This window comes from Podarcis cretensis (assembly GCF_951804945.1).
Source record: "Podarcis cretensis genome assembly, chromosome: 15".
Taxonomy (NCBI): Eukaryota; Metazoa; Chordata; class Lepidosauria; order Squamata; family Lacertidae; genus Podarcis; species Podarcis cretensis.
The window spans coordinates 2,851,901-2,874,916 of NC_137185.1; the positions used below are offsets into that span (position 1 = coordinate 2,851,901).

The following is a 23,016-nucleotide window of genomic DNA, read 5'->3' on the forward strand; positions in this document are numbered from 1 at the left end:
ACAAAGCACGGATCCACATCGATCCTCAGGATTTTTGCACTGGGTCACCCCAAATTCACCATCAGATCACATAGCATGTCCATGGCTACATCTTGCACCAAAAAAATCATGCACCCACTGTTGCCTGGGGCCGCAGTGGTGCAAAAACGTGGTTACAAAGCATGGATCCACATGGATCCTCAGGATTTTTGCATTGGGCTACTCCAAACTCACCGTCAGATCACATGTCTGTGGCCACAGCATGAACCACAAAAGTAATACATCCACTGTTTCGTTTAGAATGTTTTTTTTTCTTGTTTTCCTCCTCTAAAAACTATGTGTGTGTTATGGTCAGGTGCGTGTTATAGAGCGAAAAATATGGTAATTACATAAGGCAGAGTCTTCAACTGACTGACGCACCTAATTGTTTCTGAAATGCTGTATTTGTTGTGTTGCAATTATTGGTTTTGCTATAAATTATGAAACTAATGATTTGGGTTTTTTAAAAGAGAGAACTCATTGAGGAAAGAAAAAAAGGGGGGCAAATGATCCATTGTTGTGCAGCATAGCATAGTGGTTAGAGTGTTGCATTCTAAGCAACAGTCCCCACTCAGCCATGAAGCTCACTGGGTGACCTTGTGGTCACTCTCTGCCTAACCTATCTTAAAGGGTTTGCTGTGAGGATTAAATGGGGAGGAAGAAAACTATGTATGCCACCTTGAGCTCCTTGGAGGAATGGTAGGATAAAAACAGGGTACCATTAATTAAGCAATAATATGACTAAAAACAGGACTGCCATACATTCAGATTTTCCTGGAACTGATGTCTGGGGGGAATATCCGAAAGGCGGCACTTTGTCCTGGAGTGTTATTTTGATGTTTTTTTGTAAAAAAATATAAGTTCAACAACTTTCGGGGTGGCAACCCTAACTCAAAAGAAAAAGGGAAATGTCTTCTGGGTAGCTGATTGCAGCAGGCTGGTCTGGGACTTTTATGGACCAACAGCGGAGATTCTTCCCCCGGCCCCTCCATTGGCTAGAAAGGAAAGTTCTCTGCAATACTCTTGGTAAGAAAAAAAATGGAAACAGAGCAACTCAATAGCTTTGACATTTAGCACCCTGTCCAGGACAAGCCCAACTAAGACCGTTCCATGGATGGCTTCCAAGCCAACCCTGAGCGGGAGAGAGGAAACTTTCCATTACACCGAGAGGGGCCGGGTGTATCGCAGACGGCACTGAAACCCTGGAGAGGAAGGCGGAAGGAAACAACTGGAGATGGTTCCCCGGACAGCACACAAACTCCCCACGCAGTGCAAGAGCAGTCTGCGCACTCTCGGCAGCAGAAAAACTGTGGGGCCAACACTACCGAGACTTGAGTGTTAGGAGCGACGGGCTTGCTTTTTTTCAGCCCAGCCTAGCCTTGCATTTAAACCACTAACCTGGCTGAAATGGGAAAGAAATTATGTGCAGGGGAGATCACAGAGATATGTGCAGATGGCGAGGCTGGAAGAGGGAAGAGACACTCCACTCTTCACCCCTGGCCAGACTGGATTCTGTGTTTTAGGGGCAGGAAACCGAGAATGATTGGGGGAGGGGGGCTAGCAAGCCAAATTTCCAGGCTAGCAAGAGGGGAAGGAGCACCCTCCTGCTACATGGCTTGGCTTGGAAGAAGCCATGTCCCTCTACATCTTAAAATCTGGGAATTGTAGAGTTGGAAGGGACCCAAAGGGAAATCTAGTCCAACCCCCTGCAAAGCAGGAATCACAGCTAATGAATTCCTGACAGGTGGCCATCTAACCTCTGAGAGTGACTGGCCCAAGGTTGCCCAGTGAGCTTCATGGCCCAGTGGGAATTTGAGGACCTGGTCTCCCAGGTCCTCCTAGTCCAGCACTACACCACACTGGCTCTCACTATTTTGTGGTGCCTGCAACAGCTTCCTAGATTTCCAAATGGGCCCTCCCCCTTCCCACAGGGCCCAAGCAGATTAGGTACTCCTGGCCTAAACATATACACAAAATTATGGAGATTCTTTGCTTCATTTGAAGAAGGCCTTTGGCTAAAAGCAGTCTTGGACTAAAAAAAAAAAAACACTTGTCTCTAAATCAGGGTTGAGGAATTTTATGGGGTCCACAGGCCAGACGGATTCTTCTCAGATCCTAAGCATGTAGGTCACATTTGACAGGTGTGAGGGGCTGTGTAGCTGCCAGCCTCCCAATGTTGCAATGCTGTGAGGTGAGTGGATGCTTTGAAGTCCCAAAAGTGGGTCTTCCAAGCATCGTGCAGGATTTGCAGAGAGTGCTATGTGGCACATTAAGAGACCTGAGGCTTCAGAGATACCTCCGAAAGCACAATGGGGAGTGCATTTGGTTGTGCGCTGCCAGACGTGCCTCTACCTGCCCCACATCACATACAATGTCAGGTGTGGGGCAGGGGTTTCTGAGCAAAGGCCAAATCTGAAACTCTGGCAGGTCAGGCTTGGCACACAGAATGGAGGAGCCCAAGCCCTGCTCTAAATTGGGAACATACTGCATTGCTTGCCTATCCAACTTAGGTGGACAAGACCGCAAAGCAGGTGGTACACAGCGGGCCAGAACGGGTCCTCATCTGGCCCCAATCAATAGCACCAATTCTTTGTGAAAACTCTCCAGCCTTCGACCGGAGGGCAGACCTTTTTACCTCTGCCTGTCAGGTTCTCCGTCCACGTCCTCATCGGCGCTGCAAGTGGCGCTGGAGTCATTGTCCGAGGTGGGCTCCATCCTCTGGGCGCTAGCCTCCTGGGCCAAGCCAAAGTCCATCCCTTCCGGCTCCGTCTTCTCCTTGGCCATCATCTCGTCTTCCCGCTCTTTGGCATCGCTCTCCGTCTTCACCTGGACGTCTTCCGGAAGCCTCGCTTCGGGCTCCAGGGGCTCCACTTTGGGGTTCGCGGGGAGGACAGGCTTGGTGTCCGCAAGCTGGCTCCCGCTCTCGGCCTCCATGGTTCCCTCCGCCTCGGCCCCTGCCTCTTCCTTCACCTGCAGCTCAGGGCTCTCGCTCTCGGGCACCGGCTTGGTGCTCTGGGCTGCTGAGGGAGGGGAGGCCCCGGGTGCTGTTTTCGCGGGGGGCTCCTGCTCCGCGGCCTCGGCGGTGGTCATCCTGGAAGCGGAAGAGACGCTCTCGGGAGGGGCCTCCTCCATGGGCTTGGCAGCCTCCGCCGGCGAAGGAGACGGCGCGCTCTCGGTGTCAGAGCTATTTTCAGCACCTGCAAAGGCATTAAGTTGGGTGTAAGCATCCGAACGGTAATTAAGGAGCTTTAACGGGATGCCAGACGATTACCGCTTAGCGGCGCCGGGCAACGCACTCTCAAAAGAGGAGAGCTGGCGCCTCACAGACCTCAGGCCTCTGGTCAGTGGGGTGGGGTCAGTGACTTTTTCCTAGAAAAATAGGTACCATGTCAGGGATGTGGGTGGTGCTGTCAGGGATGCGGGTGGTGCTGTGGGTTAAACCACAGAGCCTAGGACTTGCCTATCAGAAGGTTGGCGGTTCGAATCCCCGCGACGGGGTGAGCTCCCGTTGCTCGGTCCCTGCTCCTGCCCACCTAGCAGTTCAAAAGCACATCAAAGTGCAAGTAGATAAATAGGTATCGCTCTGGCGGGAAGGTAAATGGCGTTTCCGTGCGCTGCTCTGGTTCGCCAGAAGCGGCTTAGTCCTGCTGGCCACATGACCCGGAAGCTGTACACTGGCTCCCTCGGCCAATAAAGCGAGATGAGCGCCACAACCCCAGAGTCGGCCACGACTGGACCTAATGGTCAGGGGTCCCTTTACCTTTACCTTAGTCACCATGAAGCTGTTATAGCAAGTGCCACAGTTTTTAACAACAGTGGAAAGTGGTGCCGGTGCTGTGTGCCCTTGAGTACCCCCTGGGGGGAAAAGCACTGGAGGGGGGTGGACATGGTCGATTGGCTCTGTGCTCTTGAAACTACACCAAGCCAGACCACAGCAGCTACCCTACCCAAGGTGATGAAAACTCAGTCCTCCCTCTGCCTGACCCCCTAATATCTCAGCTCACCCGCAGGAGTGTCACTGATCATTCCCCCAGGTGGTGAGGCTCATTTGAGAACAAGAAACCGAGCCTTGGGTGTCATCGGCCCCGTCCTGTGGAACAATCTGCTACTAGAGATTCGGCAGGCACCCTCTGTGGCAACTTTTAAACGCCTGCTTAAAACATTTTGGTATTCCGCCAGATGCCTAGGGTAAGAATACATCCATCCAAAGTGGTTAACTGATGCCTGTTTTTAAGCTCTTTATGGCTTTATTATAAGGTTCCACTTTTTTTTTTTTTTTGGTAAACCGCTTTCATTTTTTAAAAAGGTACAGCGGTATACAAATATTTTCATAAATGAATAATAATAACAACCCTGGTTTGTGGCGTATTCTGCTCTGGTCTTGGCTACTGCAGCCTTCTCTGCTTTTTGCACTCTGGAGATGAGGAACCTGGATCCCTTCAGATAGTGTTGGGCTACAGCTCCCATCATGACTCACCGTTGGCCACTCTGGCTGTGGCCGATGGGAGTTGGAGTACAACAGCAGCAGGAGTGGGCATTGATGGGAGTCCGGAAACAGGGAGCGCTGGGATAGGAGCCTATGGGCACTCCCAAGGCTCATGGACTACAACTCCCATCATCCCATTCAGCTTGTTTCCCGATCGAAAGGGAAGCGAAACCTGAGGGCCGATAGTTACCTTCACTGTCTTCTGGGTTCTCCTCCTCATTGGATGCTTCAATGTCCTCGTCCTCCTGCGCGGAGACGGTCGATGCCACGCTTTCGGACTGGGAGACTTCGCGCTCCTCGCGGGGCCTTCGAGAAGACTAAAAAAGGCAGAAAAATAAGGGGAAGGTGGTTACTCATATATATATATATATATATATATATATATATATATAGGAGCTAAGGGAGCTGGGCATGTTTAGCCTGGAGAAGAGGAGGTTAAGGGGTGATATGATAGCCCTGTTCAAATATATAAAAGGATGTCACACAGAGGAGGGAGAAAGGTTGTTTTCTGCTGCTCCAGAGAAGCGGACACGGAGCAATGGTTCCAAACTACAAGAAAGAAGATTCCACCTAAACATTAGGAAGAACTTCCTGACAGTAAGAGCTGTTCGACAGTGGAATTTGCTGCCAAGGAGTGTGGTGGAGTCTCCTTCTTTGGAGGTCTTTAAGCAGAGGCTTGACAACCATATGTCAGGAGTGCTCTGATGGTGTTTCCTGCTTGGCAGGGGGTTGGACTCGATGGCCCTTGTGGTCTCTTCCAACTCTAGGATTCTATGATATGGGTGCAGACAGACAGACTAGACACACACACACATGGCTAATTGGTTAGGCTAGATTCTTCCCAGCTCTATGGTTCCTCCCAACTCTGTAGTTTTAACCCCTTAACCCAGCACCAAACCCAGAACAGTCTCCTGACTGGGCTTCCTCACAAGGGCTTCTTCACATGTTACATTTTCGGTGGGGCGTACAGCCAAGATCTTAGGGTTTTGGGTTAGGGTTAGTTGTGCTCATTTATTACACGTACAGTGCAAGGCAGCTTCCTATGTTCCCATTTGAACCATTTTATCATGAGGACTAGAACCCTACTTCGCTTTTTGAAGGGAGGCACTGCAGCTGTCTGGCAGGGGCCCTGCTCTGCGTGCGGAAGGTCCCAGGGTCGATCCTTGGCACCTCATAGAGAGGGCTGGGAGAGACCCTCCCTGTGTGAAACTCTGGAGAACTGCTGCCAGTCAGTGTGGACAATACTGAGATAAAGGGACTGATGGCTCTGACTCAAGATGAGGAAGGCCCCCTCTTGGAACCTGGCTCTGGTTTCCCAAACCAGACAGAAAAGGTCCCTGCTATTGCCTGCACGCTCCTTGCCCCGACCCAGCGCTTGACCCAAGGCTGACCAATATCTGAAGGGCTGCCACCAGACTGGCTTCAGACTGCAAGGAGGGAGATTCTGACTAAACATCAGGAAGAACTATGAGGGTAAGAGTTGTTTGACGGCAAAACAAGCTCCCTCGGAAGATGGTGAACTCTCGGTGGAGGTTTCCAAGCAGAGGATAGGTGTCAGAGATTCTCTAGCTGTGATTCCTGCATTGCAAGGGGTTGGACTAGATGATGATGATGATAATAATAATAATAATAATAATTTTTATTTTTATTTTTATTTATATCCTGCCCTCCCCAGCCAAAGCCGGGCTCAGAGCAGCTAACAACAGTAAAATAATACAACATTCTAAAATCAGTTCAAATCAAATTAATGGCAACCATTGGGCTAGAGTTCTGTGAGGATTACCAAAGGAGGGGGTCAGGCTGTGCCTTGGCCAAAGGCCTGGTGGAACAGCTCTGTCTTGCAGGCCCTGCGGAAAGCTGTCAAGTCCCGCAGGGCCCTAGTCTCTTGTGACAGAGCATTCCACCAGATCGGGGCCACAGCCGAAAAAGCCCTGGCTCTGGTTGAGGCCAGCCTAACCTCCCTGTGGCCCGGGACCTCCAAGATGTTTTTGTTTGAAGACCGCAAGGTCCTCCGTGGGACATACCAGGAGAGGCAGTCCTGTAGGTACGAGGGTCCTAGGCCGTATAGGGCTTTAAAGGTTAAAACCAGCATCTTATACCTGATTCTGTACTCCACCAGGAGCCAGTGCAGCTGGTATAGCACCGGGTGAATGTGATCCCGCAGTGAGGACCCCTTAGGGACCCCTAGGAGATGGCCCTTGGTGTCCCTTCCAACTTTACAGTTCTGCGATTCTGTGACCCCCCCCCCCTTCTCCTGCTCACTTTCTGCTTGTACTGCTGAAGAAGGCTATCAAGGTTGTGTCTCCTCTTGTAGTTGAAGTAGAAGTTTTTGCACTGGGCCTCGCTCTTCGTTCCCACCATCTTGGCAATGGCTGCCCAGTTGCGCCCGTGTTCCACTAACCCTGTCGGAAGCAGAAGAGAGACAGTTGTTGGGGTTTTTTAAAAAAAGGAATCATAACCGCAAAAATCTCTGGCTTTCAAAACTGCGCTGGAGGGGTGGGAGGGTGGGGGAAGCACTGAGATTGGTCAAAGAGAAGAATGTGGTTTATTTACAAGACACCCCTGGGCTTTTTCCCCTCAGGGTCTACACAAAGGTTTCTTTGCTTCAAAAAACAGCAACACAACCCAGGATGCAGGCCTACGAACCTGCAGCCTTTCAGATTTTTATTTAAATAAAATAGTCATAGATTGCCATTCATGAAAGCAGATATCAGAGCGATTTGCTGTGGTATAAAAGTATGACGAGTTTAGCGTGAGCTGGAGAGAAAAAAAATTACGTGTTGCCAAAGGTTTGGAGGACCCTGAAGGATTCTCTGCTGTTTGGCGGGATTTTATCTTACACACCACAAATTAAGACGCACAGGACTCCCCTCTCCACAAAGGGAGCGGCGCTCAAACCCACAAGCCTGAGATTCTTGGAGACTCTACCGACTGAGCTATCTTTCAGCATGGAACACCTGTGCTCAGAGACCGGCGCCGACTGCCAAGCTGTTTCCAGGCCAAGTTCAAGGTGTTACTTACTATTAGTCTATTAAGTCTTTAACAACTTGGGACCAGTTTACCTACGAGATCGCCTGACCCCACACAGGCCACACAGCTGCTCTGATCTGCAGAACTGGCACTGTTACAAGCGCCGCATAATACCCTTTCCACATTTGAAGGAATTCTATCTTTTAGCGTGGCGGCACCTGCAGTCTGGAACCCCTTGCCTATTGACATCAGGCAGCTGTACTCTTTTCGCTGCCTGCTAAAAACGTTTATGTTTAGACAAGCCTACCAATGTGTGCAGAATGTCCATGTGTATTTTAATCTGTTTTTAGCTTATTTTACCTTCTGAATGTTTTATACAGTGGTACCTCTGGATATGAACAGGATCCGTTCCGCAGCCCCGTTCGCATTCTGAAATGAACGCAACCTGCGTCTGCGCGTGAGCAGGTTGCGATTTGCTGCGCATGCGCACGATTTCATTTTGAGCGCATGCGCATGCGCAAGCGGCGAAACCCGGAAGTAACGTGTTCTGTTACTTCTGGGTTGCGGCGGAGCGTAACCTGAAAACACTCAACCTGAAGCATATTTAACCCGAGGTATGACTGTAGAGCTGTTTTTTATTACCTGTTACCTTTTACTGATAATTACCTTTTACCTACAATTTTCTCGTTTTCTTCTCTCTGTAAACTGAGCATTTTATTTTTAATAAAGCAGTTAAAACCAAGCGGCGTGAGCATTAAAATAAATAAATAAATGACCCCACAGGAAGCTCTGAATGCAGATTAATTATCCCGCTGAGGAACCAGGGTGCAGAAATGAATCCACAGCGGGCCGCACGATTCCCATACTCCTTCCAGGAAGACAAAAGCGTTGGACAAAACACCAAGGAGGACACCTGAGGCTGGCAATTCTCTCCTCTGAAGATGAGAATTAGCCTCCTTTCCCACACAGCGAAACTGACAGGCTCAGAGGCGGCTTTGGGAGGGGGGAAGAGAAGAGGGGGGGAAGAGCACAACTCTTTTAAGGTCATTCCATGTCAGCGCCAAGAATAAAAGGGGGAAAAACTCAGCTCTCTTGACCCCGCAGCGCCGAGAGCTTATCTACTGGATCATGCAGTCTCCCTGGTTGACATAACCTAATTCTCCCTGGGCTGTAAAGCTGCTAAATCTCCCCCCACAAAACCCCAACCGGTATTAAGCATAGAGAGAGAGAGATGGTGGGAGCGAAACAGAACTAAGAGACCTTTCCAGGTGAAAATGGTAGAAAAAGACTCCTCAGGCAGCATCTGATCCTCTTTCTACAGAACCAAAACTTTTTGGGTTATCCTACGAATAACAAAACTGGTGTCTCCGTGCTGATAGGAGTGGAGAGAGAGAATGAGTCCGGGGTTAAACTGCAAGTCAGGATATTCAGGGGGGAAACAAGATGCTTGCAGAAGGAGAAACCAAAAAAATAAAATAAATGAAAAATCTTCAAAGCCAATCCAAAGGGGAAAAACCCCACCCCCTAAAAAAGCAGTATAACAGGGACCACAAGGATGATCAGTAATCGCTAGGAATCATCTGGAAGACGGGGAAAAGAGGATTGGAGAAGGTGTGGCTGGACCAAGGTCCACATCCCCAGGTGGGCAACGTTCCGAGGGCCACCTGCCAGGGGTGGGCGTGGCCAGAGGAAAAGGTGGGCGGGGCAATGGATGGGACATTCTTACCATTCTGCAGCCACCTCCATTCCAGCCATGCAAAAGTTTCAGCAAATGGGCACCGCTAAACACCTCACACAAGCAAAGAGGCGTAATTGTGGTTCACGGAAGCACTGTGGCCAGGTGCTGTGGGTTGGGGACAGTCCCAAGGATCAGGTAGAGGGATCTGGAGGACCAAATTCATCCCCCGCCTCTGGGAGTGGGGGGGGGCTTGAGGTTCTCCACCCGCCATGTCAGGACCGGAGATATACCGCAACACTTTGTTGCAGTCCCCACTTGTCTAGACACAAATGCCCCTGAGCCACATTCAGATGGTTCCTGGGGCCCTTTCAGCTGGAGGTGCCAGCAAGAGCAGGTACCCTAAACTGTTTATTATTATTATTATGGACCGACAATGGTGATTTGTATTATTAGTCTGTATTATATCCCACTTTTCCTGCATAAAAGAGCTTGAGGGAGGACACATGGCTCTTCCTCTCCTCATTTCCCCCTCACAACATCCCTGTGAGGTAGAGCATCGGCTGAGAGGCAAGTGGCGGCTGCACCCGGTGAGCTTCACGGCGGAGTGGGGACTCGAATCTAGCCTGACACCCTAACCACTAAGCCACACTGCCTCCCTCCAACTCAACCGGTGCATTTTTAATGTTCTCCTTCCCACACAGGACCCAAACCTCTCTCTTCACCCACATATAAATACTCGGCAAGAACTCACCTCTGGTATCTGATGACAAGGGACTTCCCACTTTATACAACTCAGAATATCTGCCGATTTAAGCCTCAAAGGTTTGCAAGAAGCGTTCAGAATGGCAATGCACCCAAGGCCACCAAGGTGTGTCAACACACAGGTTTTCAGGTAATGTCAAGAGTGGCCTTTATTACTGCAAGGCAACCAACTTCATAAAACTGAAATGTTGACGCCCAGAACAGCCTAATCTCCTCTGCATTTTAGAGGACTAACGAAACACCGTGAGTTGGTTTGGGGAGGAAGATCTTCAGAGACAGTCCCATTGCAGGTTCGATCCCGGTTAACGGACAGCTGCATATTCCTGCATTGCAGGGGGTTCGACTAGATGATCCTCAGGGTCCCTTCCTACTCTATCTTTCTATTCTAGTCTGTTTCATCTGGTTCAGGGAATTATTTGAAAATGACAAACTCTGCATTCTGAAGCCAGGAGGGGCCTCAGGTCAATGGCAGAGCACCCGGCTTTGCATGAGAAGGTTCCAGGGATCTACAGGCCTCTCTGCATCTCTAGGTAGGGCTGAGTCTGAAACCCTGGAGAGCTGCTGCCCGCCAGTGCTAACAACATTGATCTGAATGGATCAATGGTCTGATGATTTATTTTTTTAAAGGTTCCTGGCTGTTGTAAAAAGGTTTAACAACACTGAAGAATCTCTTTGCATTGTACAAAACACACTCGCCCAATCTTCAATAAAACACCACCTTGAAAAAAGAAAAAGGTGCTTTTACCTTTTTTCGCAACTTCCATCTCTTCTTCCGTCCAGCGGGATGTCTCCACCGGCTCTGCCAAAGCTGAAACAGAGCAAGGAGAGAGAGAGAGAGAGAGAGAGAGAGAGAGAGAGAGAGAGAGAGAGAGAGGCGGGAGAGCCCCGTCAGATGGCGAAAGGGCCAAGACTTGCGGTTTCAGCGTAATCTATTAATCTGTTTACATTAAGGCCTGCTGAGGCCATTCGGGAACCATGCCCACTGACAGCGGGAGAGAGTCGGTTCCTATTACATCAAAAAGCAAGGGGCAGAGAGAGGGAGGAAGAGGAAGAGAGATCCCTTGCGAGCGCCAGTGAAGGGCAGAGAAAGAGAGAGAGAAAACTCCCTTGCGAGTGCAATCGAAGGGGAGAGAGGGAGGACATGAGATCCCCTGTGAGTGCAAGGGGAGGAGAAAACAAAGGCGCACTGGGGGGTGGGGTGCCAGGGTATGAAAGGAGGTTTTCTCCTTAAGCACCTCTTTATCAAAGAGCCCACGCAAAACATTTTTGAGTTTGTGAGACTGAAAATCCGCGCGAGGCTGGCTGCTGGAACAGGCCCAGCGCTGGGTTCTCGGAAGGGCCCTTAGAATCTAGGAACCTAGATAGACTGCTACTGGACCTGGAAGTTCCATAAGAACATAAGAAAAGTCCTGCTGGATCAGGACTCCTACAGCGGAGGATGAAGCGTTAAAATGGAGATGTGGGAAATATGGAAACAAGGAGGAGAAGCAGGACTAAGATGTGGAGATATGCTTTAGAGATCCAGACCATGGGGAGCTCCAAGAAATTACCGTATTTTTTGCTCTTATAAGACGTACCTAGTTTTTGGAGGAGGAAAACAAGAAAAAAAATATTCTGAATCCCAGAAGCCAGGACAGCAAGCAGGGCTCCATTCCTCCTTCCGCTTCACTGAAGGGGCGCTGCGCAGCTCTCCCTCTCTGTGCAGCGCCATTTGCTCCATAAGACGCACTCACATTTCCCCTTACTTTTTAGGAGGAAAAAAGTGCGTCTTATGGAGCGAAAAATACGGTAAATACAATTTGGACTATAATTTGATCTTTTTTATTTTAGTTTTTTATTTTAACTGAAGTATTATAATTGTATATTTAACTGGATGTTTTTTATTGGAAAATCAATAAAAATGATTTATATATAAAAAAGGAACTCCTACAGTGGAGGGAAGAACATAAGGCTGGTAGCCACTGATATAAATGAATTTGTCTAATTCTCTATGAAAACCAGCTAAATTGGTAGTCACCACTGCCTCCTGTGGAGGGAGTTCCATAGATTTGTGCTGCATGAAAAGAGGCTTTCTTTCTTCAGCTTCATCGAATGACACCACTTTGGGTCACTGTTTTTTTACATATACACACACACACACACACACACACACACCCAACTTACGATAACAGGAAGCTTAAGCACGTTTGGGGTGTTTTTGCATAGGAAAGGGCATCTGTGATGTATTTCCCTTCCAATTTACATATATTTATAAACCAGAATCCTTTCCAATATGGCTAAGAAGAGATCCCACAAAATGGCAATGTATTTATAATGGACTTGATTTTCAGTACTGACGGCTGCCTGGATTCTTCTCGTCTCTTTACAGACAAATAAATGGGCTGCCTCCTGAGAACAGAATGACAGGGCGTCATCCTTTTCTTTGAGGGAAATAACTGTGGAGAGCTTTTATTCGCTACGGGGAGCCATGGACCGGAATCAGCAGTCCCGAGGCCATTGTAAAGAGGGAAGTATTCACTGAATTTCTTAAGCGCATCAAGGCCACCGACTCCACTTCTCCACAGACGGAGTGACCTCGTTCGCTTTTTTTTATTGGTCTGCTGCTCTTAAAATTAGGACAAGACAGACAAGGCAGACCCTCACGCATAAAATAAAACTTTCAGAGAACATCTGCATGGAAAGCATTTACACAGTGAAGGAAGCAAAGAGGGGAGAGGCAGTTTAAAATAATTTTTGTCTGTTGCAATCTGAAGGTCTGTGTTCTGTTTCTCTTACAGTTAGTGAGATGAATTATTTTCTCAGTTTTTTAATTTTGAGCTTAATTATTGCATTTATATTCTACCTCCCCCCCCCCCCGCCGCCGCCAGGAGCTCAAGATGGCGTACAAAGTTATCCACCACCAACACCCATATTATCCCCACAACAACCCTCTGACGTAGGGAAGGCTGAGAGAGGCAGCTTCGTGGCTGAGTGAGGATGTGAATCCTGCTGCCCAGGTCCTAGTTCGACACTCTAACTGCTGTGCCATTAATCATTTCTGTATTATGGGGGAGGTACTGTGTATCTCAGTGGTTCAGAGCGCTTGCTTTGCATTAATAATAAGAATAATTTATTATTTATTATTTATACCCCGCCCATCTGGCTGGGTTTCCCCAGCCACTCTGGGTGGCTTCCAACAGAACACTAAAATACAATAACCTATTAAACATTAAAAGCTTCCCTAAAGAGGGCTGCCTTCAGATGTCTTCTAAAAGTCTGGTGGGAGGGCGTTCCACAGGGCGGGCGCCACCACCGAGAAGGCCCTCTGCCTGGTTCCCTGTATCTTAGCTTCTCGCAGCGAGGGAACCACCAGAAGGCCCTCGGCACTGGACTTCAGTATCCGGGCTGAACGATGGAGGTGGAGATGAAGAATGCCCCAGGCTGAATCGCCACCACCTCCAGGTAAAAAAAGAGGATGAGATGCTTCCCCGTGTGAGACTCTGGAGCGCTGCTGCCAGCCAGAGCAGACAGTACTGCGCTAGATGAGCAAAGAGTCTGACCTGGCAGAAAACAGTCTCCTCTGTTGCCAAGGGAGGGGCCATAAGGAGCCGCCCAGAGTGGCTGGGGCAACACAGTCAGATGGACAGGGTACAACTAATAAAATTGTTGTTTAAAATTGTTGTTGTTGTTTAGTTCAATGCAGTTTCAGTCCCAATAGCAGCCCCAGGTAAGGCTGGGGGAGAGACTCCCTGCCCAAAACCCTGAACAGTTGCTGCTAAAAGGACAAATTCTTGGCTCGGAATTTACACTGGTTTCTTATCCTTATTCTTAAAATGTGTTGCTTGCTTTATCTTGCCTAAGGTCACCCACCCACCAACCAACAAAACCCACACGGATGCATGAAAACCAAGCAGGGGAAAATACATTAAAAACATCCCGTCTACTTCTCAAAGGCCTCTCACCCTGTTCTGAACAAAGGGCTGGTTTAAACAGAGGGAGATGCCTCTTGCAGAGTCAGACTGTTGGCCCCTCTAGCTCAGTGTCGTCTGGCACTGGCCGGCAGAAGCTGGCCAGTCCTGCCATGGATTTTGTATTGTATTTTAGAGGTTATTGTATTTTGGTGTTCTGTTGGAAGCCGCCCAACAGATGGGCGGGGTATGTATAAATAAATAAATAAATAAATAAATAAATAAATAAATAAATAAAAAAATATTGTTATCATCGTCGTCATCATCGAACCAGAGAATTTCTACCTGCAAAGCAGGGAGCTCTGTGGTTCCGCAACGAGTGGCAAATTTTAATGTCCCTTTATTCTGCGCTTGGGAGAACAGGTTCTTGGCAGAGCACTTAGGCATTTGGGGGCATTTTATTAGCTGAATCCAAGACCAGCGAAAACATAGTGCCTTCTATTGCACTTGAGGGCAGCAGGCTGGCATAGCAGGTACAGGGCAGACCTCATGGCACTCGCAGCTCCGCCCGCACCTCAGCATCCGCTGCCTGAGGCAGCTGCCTCACTCTGCCTCATCACAGGGCTGGCCCTGCCCTTCCCGCTGGCCGACAACTGTTTTGCGGGGCATCTACTCACAAGGTTCTGGCGGCGGAGGCAGTGGCGGCAGTGGCTCCTCGGTGGCGGCAGCTGCTGCGGCATTAGCCGCCGCGGCCTCATTCGTCATCGACCTGGTGATCCGGCCCTTCCGCCGGCCCTGGCTGTTGGCCGTCTTCCGGCCTCGCGGGGCCACCTGCTCCCTTTCCTCAGGCTCTTCGGGAACGACTTCAACCTTGTCCTTCTCTTTGATATTCTCCCTGAGAGGGGAAAAGAAAGGGGGCAAGAGGAATGAGACCCGGAACAGTGAAGCGGCTGAATGGAAGATGGGGGTCCCTTCTCCCCCCCAAGTGCTAAAGGGTGCCTCCAAGGCAGCTGCCATTTTACAGGGGGGAATCAATTTATTATTTTATTTCACACAATTTATAGACAGCTGGACTGTAAAAACAACAACAACAACACCCTCCTCAAAGGGGTTATTGTCAATAATTATTATTTAGTTTCCACGATGGCTAGCTGATGTCTGTTTCTAACCTTTTAAAGGTCTTTTATAAAGATGTTTTTCATAATATAGATAAATGAGTCATTCATCGCCTTTTACCTACGTCTCAAGGCAAGTTACAAACAGACCACATGAAAAGCTGAAGAGTTTTAAGCGCAGTACAGTGCTACCTCTGGTTGCAAACAGGAGCCGTTCTGGTGCCCCGTTCGCAACCTGAAGAGAACGCAACCCACGTCTGCGCATCTGCGCATGTCGCAATTCACCGCTTCTGCGCATGACGTCATTTTGCGTGTCTGCGCATGCGCAAGCGGCGAAACCCGGAAGTAACCCTTTCCGGTACTTCCGGGTCGCCGCAGGATTCAACCTGAAAAGACATAACCTGAAGCTAACATAAGAAGAGGTATGACTATAGAGCGAGGGGGGAAAACACACACAATCACAACCAAGGTTCAATTATGCATCTTGATTGCATAAGAGCTGGTGCTCTTGCACAACGAGCCAGTTTCCTGCCATGCTGTTTGCACTACCCTTGACCTTGCTGTTGCCTTGAACTTGCTGTCTTCACCTCCTGGTAAGCGGAAGCAACATGGCTGGCCAGAGGTCAGGGATGCAGCCCTGCCCCAATGCCTGCTGCTCCTTGGGCTCTAAGCAGCCAACATGAGCAACAGTCGGGAACAATGGGGGCCGCAGGAAATTTAATGGGTGCCAGTAGTCATTAGAGGTGGCAAACATCAGCTGCAAGCAGAGACAATGCACAACCTCGTGGCCCTTCATCCGGAGAGGAGAGCAGGGAAGTGGACTCCTGTCCACTAGGCAGCAGCTAAAGCACAGGAACATAAGGAGAGCCTTGCGGGGTCAGACCAACACCAGTGTTGAAGCAATGATTCTTCAACATCAACTTCGTTGGACTGGTCATGTTGTGTGGATGCCCGATGATTGTCTTCCAAAGCAACTACGCTATTCTGAATTTAAAAATGGAAAGCATAAAGAGCCCACGCAAAGCATTTTGAGTTGTGAGACTGAAAATCTGTACGAGACTGACTGCTGGAAGAGGCCCAGCGTTGGGTTCTCGCAAGGGCCAAAGAGAGAGAGAGAGAAGTCCCTTGCGAGTGCAATTGAAGGGGAGTGAGGAAGGACATGAGATCCCCTGTGAGTGCAAGGGGAGGAGAAAAAGAAGGCACACTGGAGGGGTGTGAAAGTGTGAAAGTGTGAAAGGAGGTTTTCTTCAGGCCCTCAACAAACTACAGCTTCCAGGATTCTTTGGGGGAAGCCGCGACAGTTTAATGGGGCATCAAAGTGCTTTAACTGTAAAGGTTGTGCGGATGCCTGATTATCGTCTGCCAAAGCAACTACGCTATTCTGAACTTAAAAATGGAAAGCGTAATGCTGGTGGTAAAAAAAAAAAAAAAGAGGTTCAAAGACCGTCTCAAGGCAAATCTAAAAAAATGTAGTATAAACACTGACAACTGGGAAACACTGGCCTGAGAGCGCTCCAATTGGAGAACAGCCTTTACCAAAGGTGTCATGAGCTTTGAAGACACTCGAACTCAGGACACAAGGGAGAAACGTGCTAAGAGGAAGGCACGCTTGGCAAATCCACACCGTGATCAGCTCCAGTCCGGAAACCAAGGTCCCCACTGTGGAAGGACGCGTGGATCCAGAATTGGCCTCCACAGTCACTTATGGACTCATTGCTAAAACCGTGTTTATGGAAGACAATCTTACTCGGCTACGAGGGATCGCCGAAGAAATCCAGCATCCTGATCTCACAGCCACCACCCAGATGCTTGTGGGAAACCTGCAAGCAGGATCTGAGCACGAGAGGGCTCTCCCCTCCTGGAGTTTCCAGCAGCTGGTATTCAGAAACCTTGCTTACACTGACTGCGGAGGCAGAGCAGAGCCATCCTGGTGAATTTGCCTGATTCTGTTTCTGAGCCTTCTAAGCTGGTGGCCATCACTGCCTCTTGTGGCAGAGAGTTCCACAGATGGATAGGATGGGAAACATGTGCTGGCGCGCGCCCCCCCCCCCCCGGGTGTTGTTCACCTCCAACTCCTGCATGTCTGACAGGCAGGGATGGAAGGAGTTGTGGTTTGACTCCGCCAGGCAGGCGCCTAAACTGCCTTCCCCCTGCCCGCTCCCCCGTCCGCCGCCGCCCCTTGGTGAAGAGCTATGGCTTCTTGTGACACGACTCACTTGGATTCTTCCTTCTCGTCCTTTTCCACTTCATCTCTTTTCTCTTCCTCTTTTTTCTCAGTTTTCTCGGCCTTCTCCTCCTCTATTTTTTCCTCGACTTTTTCTTCTTGGGAAGGACGTGGGATTTGCTGAAATGGAAGGAATCGGAATTACACAACGGGGATACAGCCAGCAGCAGCGGCGGGATCGGGTCTGGGAGATCGAAAGCGCCCGAGCTAAAATCTCAGGGACGGGAATCCTCCTGGTGCCCCCCCCACCCCACAAATCAGAGATGCAACTGCATGTTCACTTACACCAGGCATTTGAGAAAGAAAGAGGAGAATGAATGAGAATTGGTACCAACCCGTGAAATATTCCCAACATGAGGAAACCTCACAAATACTGCCACAACAAGAGGGTAGAATTACTCGTACAAATCTTAAGATTCCCACGTGAAGTGACATTCACAGCCTGGATGAAAAAGAAGCAACCATAATCCAAATTTACAAGGGTTATTTTGCCTAGTCACCTATAGGCTATTGTTACTTTGGGGCAGAGCTTTCCAAACTTTTCCTGTTGGTGACACACTTTTAAGATATGCATCAATTCACAACACAGTAATTCAGTTTTACTAGCAAACCGGAGGTTAAACTAACCCTTTTCCAGCCCAGGAAGAAGTGTGAGGAGCGTTCACACGACACACCTGCACACTGCAGCCAACACACTCATATGTCACGACACACAGTTAGGAAAGCTCTGCTCTAGGGGATCTGGAAAGTGGCTAGTTACATGCAGAGCCGGGGTTTGAGCTAAATGAAATTTTGGCTTCTGGGTTTCATAAATGAAGTATTAACAGTAAGGTGAGGAAAGAGGAGACTCAATGATACATGTTCCTGCCCCTCTGCCTGCCTTCTAACAAAACAGCCTCATACTATAGGCCTAATCTGGCTTCAAAAAGATGTTGTTTGCCTGCAATGGTTTTGGGGGCAGAGTCTCCAGGGCGGGCTAGGAATGTGCCGCTGCCAGTCAGTGCAGACAATATTGGGCCAGATGGACCAATTTGGCATAAGGCAGCTTCTGATCCTCTTCATCCAACTGCTCCATTTAGAGGGCTTGGGATCTGCAGGGAAAATGCTCAGCCCCCGTGGTGAAACTAAGCGGAAACCCCAGGATGGGTTGGTGGGAGGGAAGCCATGACACAGCGAAAGGCGTCTAAGGTTTATTTTATATTATATGGCCATGTAGCTCTCTGAATGGTGCCCAAAGCAGTGTGATGCAGAGGTCAGTGTCGGACTAGGACTCAGGAGACCAGGGTTCAAATCTTGGCCATAAAGCTCTCACTGCATGTGACCAATCACTGCCTCTCAGCCTAACCTACCTCACAGGGTTGTCGTGGGGATTAATGGAGGAGGAAGGGAACCATGTACGCCACCTTGAGCTCCTTGGAGGAAAAGGTGGGATATAAATGCAATAAACAAATGCAACAGATAAATTCCAGGTGGGCCGCCACAGAGAATGCCTCTGGACCCATGGGTTTGGCATTGCCGCAGAGAAGATGCCCGACTTAAATGTCTTCCGTCACCCTATATCGGGCATAGGCAAACTCAGCCTGCCAGCTGTTTTGGGACTACAACTCGCATCATTCCTGACCACTGGTCCAGTTAGCTAGGGATGGTGGGAGTTGTAGTCCCAAAACATCTGGAGGGCTGAGTTTGCCTACGCCTGCCCTATATGATATCACTTTAGGCAGATCTTTGATTTTTCTCTTTCAGAGGTGGATCTTTGATTTCTCTCTCCCTGACTACATACTTCCCATACACACAGCACAACCTTTTAAAATTCCCCCATCGGTTTCCTGTATGGCATGGCCAGCTGTTATTCAAAAAAGCCCAACATGACCCTAAGCCCAGCACCTGGCCACAGAACGCAGATCCCCCCCAGTTCCCCCCCCCCAACCAGGCGCTGTCAAACTCCCATCAACTCCAGCCAATACGGTCAATGGTCAGAATGATGCAAGTTGCATTCCAAAGTATCTGGAGGGCAAGAGGTCAAGAAGAAGGCTTCTCTGTGGCCTCTCTCTCTCTGCCCCCACTCTAGGAATCCACTCTACCACTTTGGCCCAGGGGCAAGGAAACGGTGGTCTCCTGCATGTTGCCGAACTACAACTCCCATCATCCCTGACTGTTGGTAAACGTTGCCTTGGGGTTGATGGGAGTTGGGAGTCTGGCCACATTTGCAGGAGGGCCACAGCCTCCCCGACCCCTGGATGAGAGGCGCCGGCTCCAACCAGGGAGACCCACCTCCCAGGCTTGGCGCCTGAGTCCATCTCAAGGCTGCTCATCCCCTCTTGACCTATCCTACCTCGCTGGGTTGCTGTGAGGGGCGAAGCACGAGGGGAGAAACGAGGCAACCTCAGTTTACACACTACGCTGGCTTCTTTTGAGGATAGGATATAAGAAGTGACGGCCTTAAATCGATCGCTGGGCAAAGCCAGCATTTATATAACTTTTCCTGGGGGGTGGGACAGGGGGGAGGGAGGGAGAAGTATTCTTCATTGTGACTGCAAGTTTTGTAAGGAGGATTGGGCGAAATATTGCAATGAAGACTATGAAGAGAGTTATTAGTTAAACGACCAAAGTAATAGAGAAATTAACAAATGTAGATAAAAGTGATAAAGATTGAAAAATCTTCAGATGTGGCCGATGGAAGTCAAAAACATTGTATAAGATAAGAAAATATGTTAAATGACTGTTGGAAATGATATGTTTAAAAAAATTCACATATATATATATAGAGAGAGAGAGAAGTACTCTTCATTGCAACTTAGGTCTTTCCCTTCATACACACTCAGAGAGAACAGCCTCAGTCGCTGGAAGTCAGCTGTTCCGATTCTAACACACTCAAGGAATATTTAGAGAGAGCAGCGGGTCGAGTGGGCGCATGGCAGAAACTAGATTGTGTTTCTAGTGCGCAAGACGACCCCGGAAAACGTCCTGGCCTGCGTGGTCTATTCAGAAGAGTCCGAAGGGTTTGCCAACATAAATAGTCACGCAGTGCCCCCAGATGTGCCAGGGAACACACATACTCAAGCAAAGAGGAGGAGGAGGGGGGTTGTTTACTAAATTTAAGAGAGAAGCAAACTCTAGCAGAAAGCATCTCGGCTGGGACAGGGCAGCTGGAGGAATGAGACACAGCGTTCCTGCCTCCTGCCGAAGGGAGGTTTGGTGCCGCTGCCAGGAGCTTCCAAATCAACAAAGCAGGTGGTTAAAACAGGCCCCCATCAGCCGCAATGAGGGGCGATTTTGGGACCGTTAAGGGCAGGTTGAGCTGGAAGGGAGCAAGGAAGGCAGATCAAACTGATGGGTTAAATTATATATAGGACTAGGGCCTGGGGAAAGACCAGGTTTCGAATCTCCACTCAGTCACAAAGCTCACTGGGTGGTTCTGGGCCAGTCACACTGCCTCTCTCAGCCTAAGGTACCTCGCAGGGTCCTTGTGGGGATTAAATGGGGAGGGGGAGAACCATGAAACCACCTTGAGCTCCTTGGAGAAAAAGGTGGGAAAGAAAGGCAATACATACCCTATTTTTTGCACCATAACACTCACATTTTTCCTCCTAGAAAGTAAGGGGAAATGTCTGTGCGTGTTATGGAGGGAATGCCTACGGGTGGCATGCCTACGGATTTTCCTCCTCTAAAAACTACGTGCGTGTTATGGTCAGGTGCGTGTTATAGAGCAAAAAATACGGTAAATATTCTGGTAGACCTGCCGGGGAGAGGAGGGGTGTGTGTAAAGGAACATAGCACATCAGGTCCTCATTTGTGGGTGCTGGGGGAGTTGGGCAAAATTTTGCATCTCCAACCAGGTACCAAAATGCCTTGCAGGCTGACCCCAATTTGGAAAAGAAAAGGGGAGTTAAGAGCCAGACATAAGAAAAAGACTGCATATTAAATGATTGTTTCTAAAGGATCGCTTTTTTTAAAAAAAAGTGCTTTAAATATATTTTTAAAATCGCACATGCAGGCTACTTAATAATCTCCAAAACAACAACAACAAAACCTTCCTTAAGCCTAAGCAACAGATATCTTTATTAAAGTTAAGGCGGAGGCAGGGGGAGAAAAGCCCCAAAGTTATTTTTAGAGTGAAAATGAGATTACCTTTGAAACGCTTTAAAACTCAAAGTGACGCTCTTAAAAACACATGCACACAGTAGACCCCACAAGCCTTGCTTATGGCTACGACGCCAAAGCATTTACGGCATTAACTGGTTATCCCAAGTGTTTCTTTAACAAGGTTTAAATAAAAAAACTGGGGGGGGGGTGTCCTTTGCCATGCTCCCACCTGGCACCAAATCACAGCAGCCCCAGATGTAAAGGGTTAACTTTACAAAGTCACGGGGGGGGGGAGCCCCTTCTCTCTCCCCACCCTGCACAGAAACACACAAAAATTAGACAGAGCTCATCACCCGCTTCCTAATTTTAAACCTCCCCCCCCCCCCGTTTTAAAAATAAACCGGCTAACAAGATTTTAAAAGTCGGCTTATCCGGCGGATGGAAGAGAAGCAAAAGGCAAGTTCTGGGAACACAAACCTTCGGTCGGCTGAGGCTTCGCGGTTCGACGTACCTGCATGCTTGACTCTTGCTTAAAAAATAAAAAGGGTATTGGTTTGTTTGTTTTAAATTATCCACAGCCCGGAGAAGGGAGATACCGGTCTGTGTTAGGCGTGGGGGGTCAAAGGGGGAAAAAATCGGGCAAAGTTTCCAGCGGCTCAAATGACACGGGGGGAGGCAAACTTGTCGGCAGCGCCTCCCCCCTAAATTTGAAGAGGGGAAGACTGCCCAACTTTTAGATTCCAGGGGGAAAGGGGAAGAAGAAAGAAAGAAAGAGAGAGAGAGAGAATCTCACGGTGTCATCCTGGTCACTTAAAAAAAAAAAGGAAAAAGCAAAGAACCTAAGCAGGGAGGAGAGTTGGCTGGCCACACATGCCAGCTTCTAATCTTGACCGGGGTCACACGAGGTAATCCCTGCACCGAGCGCAGCCTTGATTGGCCGTCACAGGAGAACCAGGCGTTTCTGTCTAGTCAGATTGCCCGGCTGAACCAGCTGCTGCAAGGAAGGACACGCGTGCAGAGGGGGGGGAGGGAGGGGAGGGGGGCTGGTCCACGAGGGACGGCGGCTCGTGCCGGGAACTGTGTCAACTAGGGACAGCAAGGAAGGGTCTCTCCCCCGCCACCCCAGACCAGTCGAGCGGCAGATCAAGCGCTCCAAAAAAGGATGCAAAAGAAAAACGGAGAAGAGAATCTGAGGTTGCGTTTCCACCTCTGCACATCTGGAGGCCGGGCCCAGGACTTTAAACTGATTTCTGCCTCTGCACGTCTGAATGTCGCAAGCCCAGAGTCAGGGTTTCAGTCCCTGTTCCTATGTTTTTAATATTCTTTCACAGTGCTTTTTTTCTAAACAAAACGTTTAGGGGTACTCTCATTTTGGCTCGAGAAAATCACAATTTTATAGTCCAAATCGGGGGAAATAAACACAGCAAATGGACAAAAGTACAAAGATTCACAAAAATTTTAGGGGTATGTGTACTCCTGCGTCTCCCCATATAAAAAGCACTGCTCTTTCCTGTTAACTGCCTTGAGATGGTGGTTTAGAAGGCAATCAGTAAACCAATGAGGATAGTTACTTGGATGCAGAAACAGCTACCTGTCGTCGATTTTGGTCTTTGCATATTGTGTGGCTATTCCCTCCCCCCCACAGTGGCCCTAGGAAGGCCCGCCCCTGCCGCCAGCCAATTGGCTGACGCCACAGGGTATGCTAATTGGGTGAATCCCTGTCTCCTGCGAGGCTGACGCCAGCCTCGCAGAGTGAGTGTGGGCGGGGTCGTGATCCCACAACCCCCCCTCCT

The 23,016-nt window shown here is 49.1% G+C and overlaps 1 protein-coding gene across 3 annotated transcripts in view; it reads right to left on the reverse strand.

Moving 5' to 3' along the window:
- The window catches only part of NCOR1 (nuclear receptor corepressor 1), a 110,825-nt gene that overhangs the window by 40,544 nt on the left and 47,265 nt on the right, over nucleotides 1-23,016 (reverse strand). For all 3 annotated transcript variants that reach the window (XM_079955339.1, XM_079955340.1, XM_079955338.1), the window contains exons 16-21: nucleotides 17,133-17,260; nucleotides 14,479-14,696; nucleotides 10,660-10,722; nucleotides 6,767-6,906; nucleotides 4,695-4,821; nucleotides 2,654-3,215 (exon numbers count right to left, since the gene is read on the reverse strand). In XM_079955339.1, the coding sequence (XP_079811465.1) occupies nucleotides 2,654-3,215; nucleotides 4,695-4,821; nucleotides 6,767-6,906; nucleotides 10,660-10,722; nucleotides 14,479-14,696; nucleotides 17,133-17,260 (1,238 nt within the window). The remainder of the gene's footprint in view (nucleotides 1-2,653; nucleotides 3,216-4,694; nucleotides 4,822-6,766; nucleotides 6,907-10,659; nucleotides 10,723-14,478; nucleotides 14,697-17,132; nucleotides 17,261-23,016) is intronic.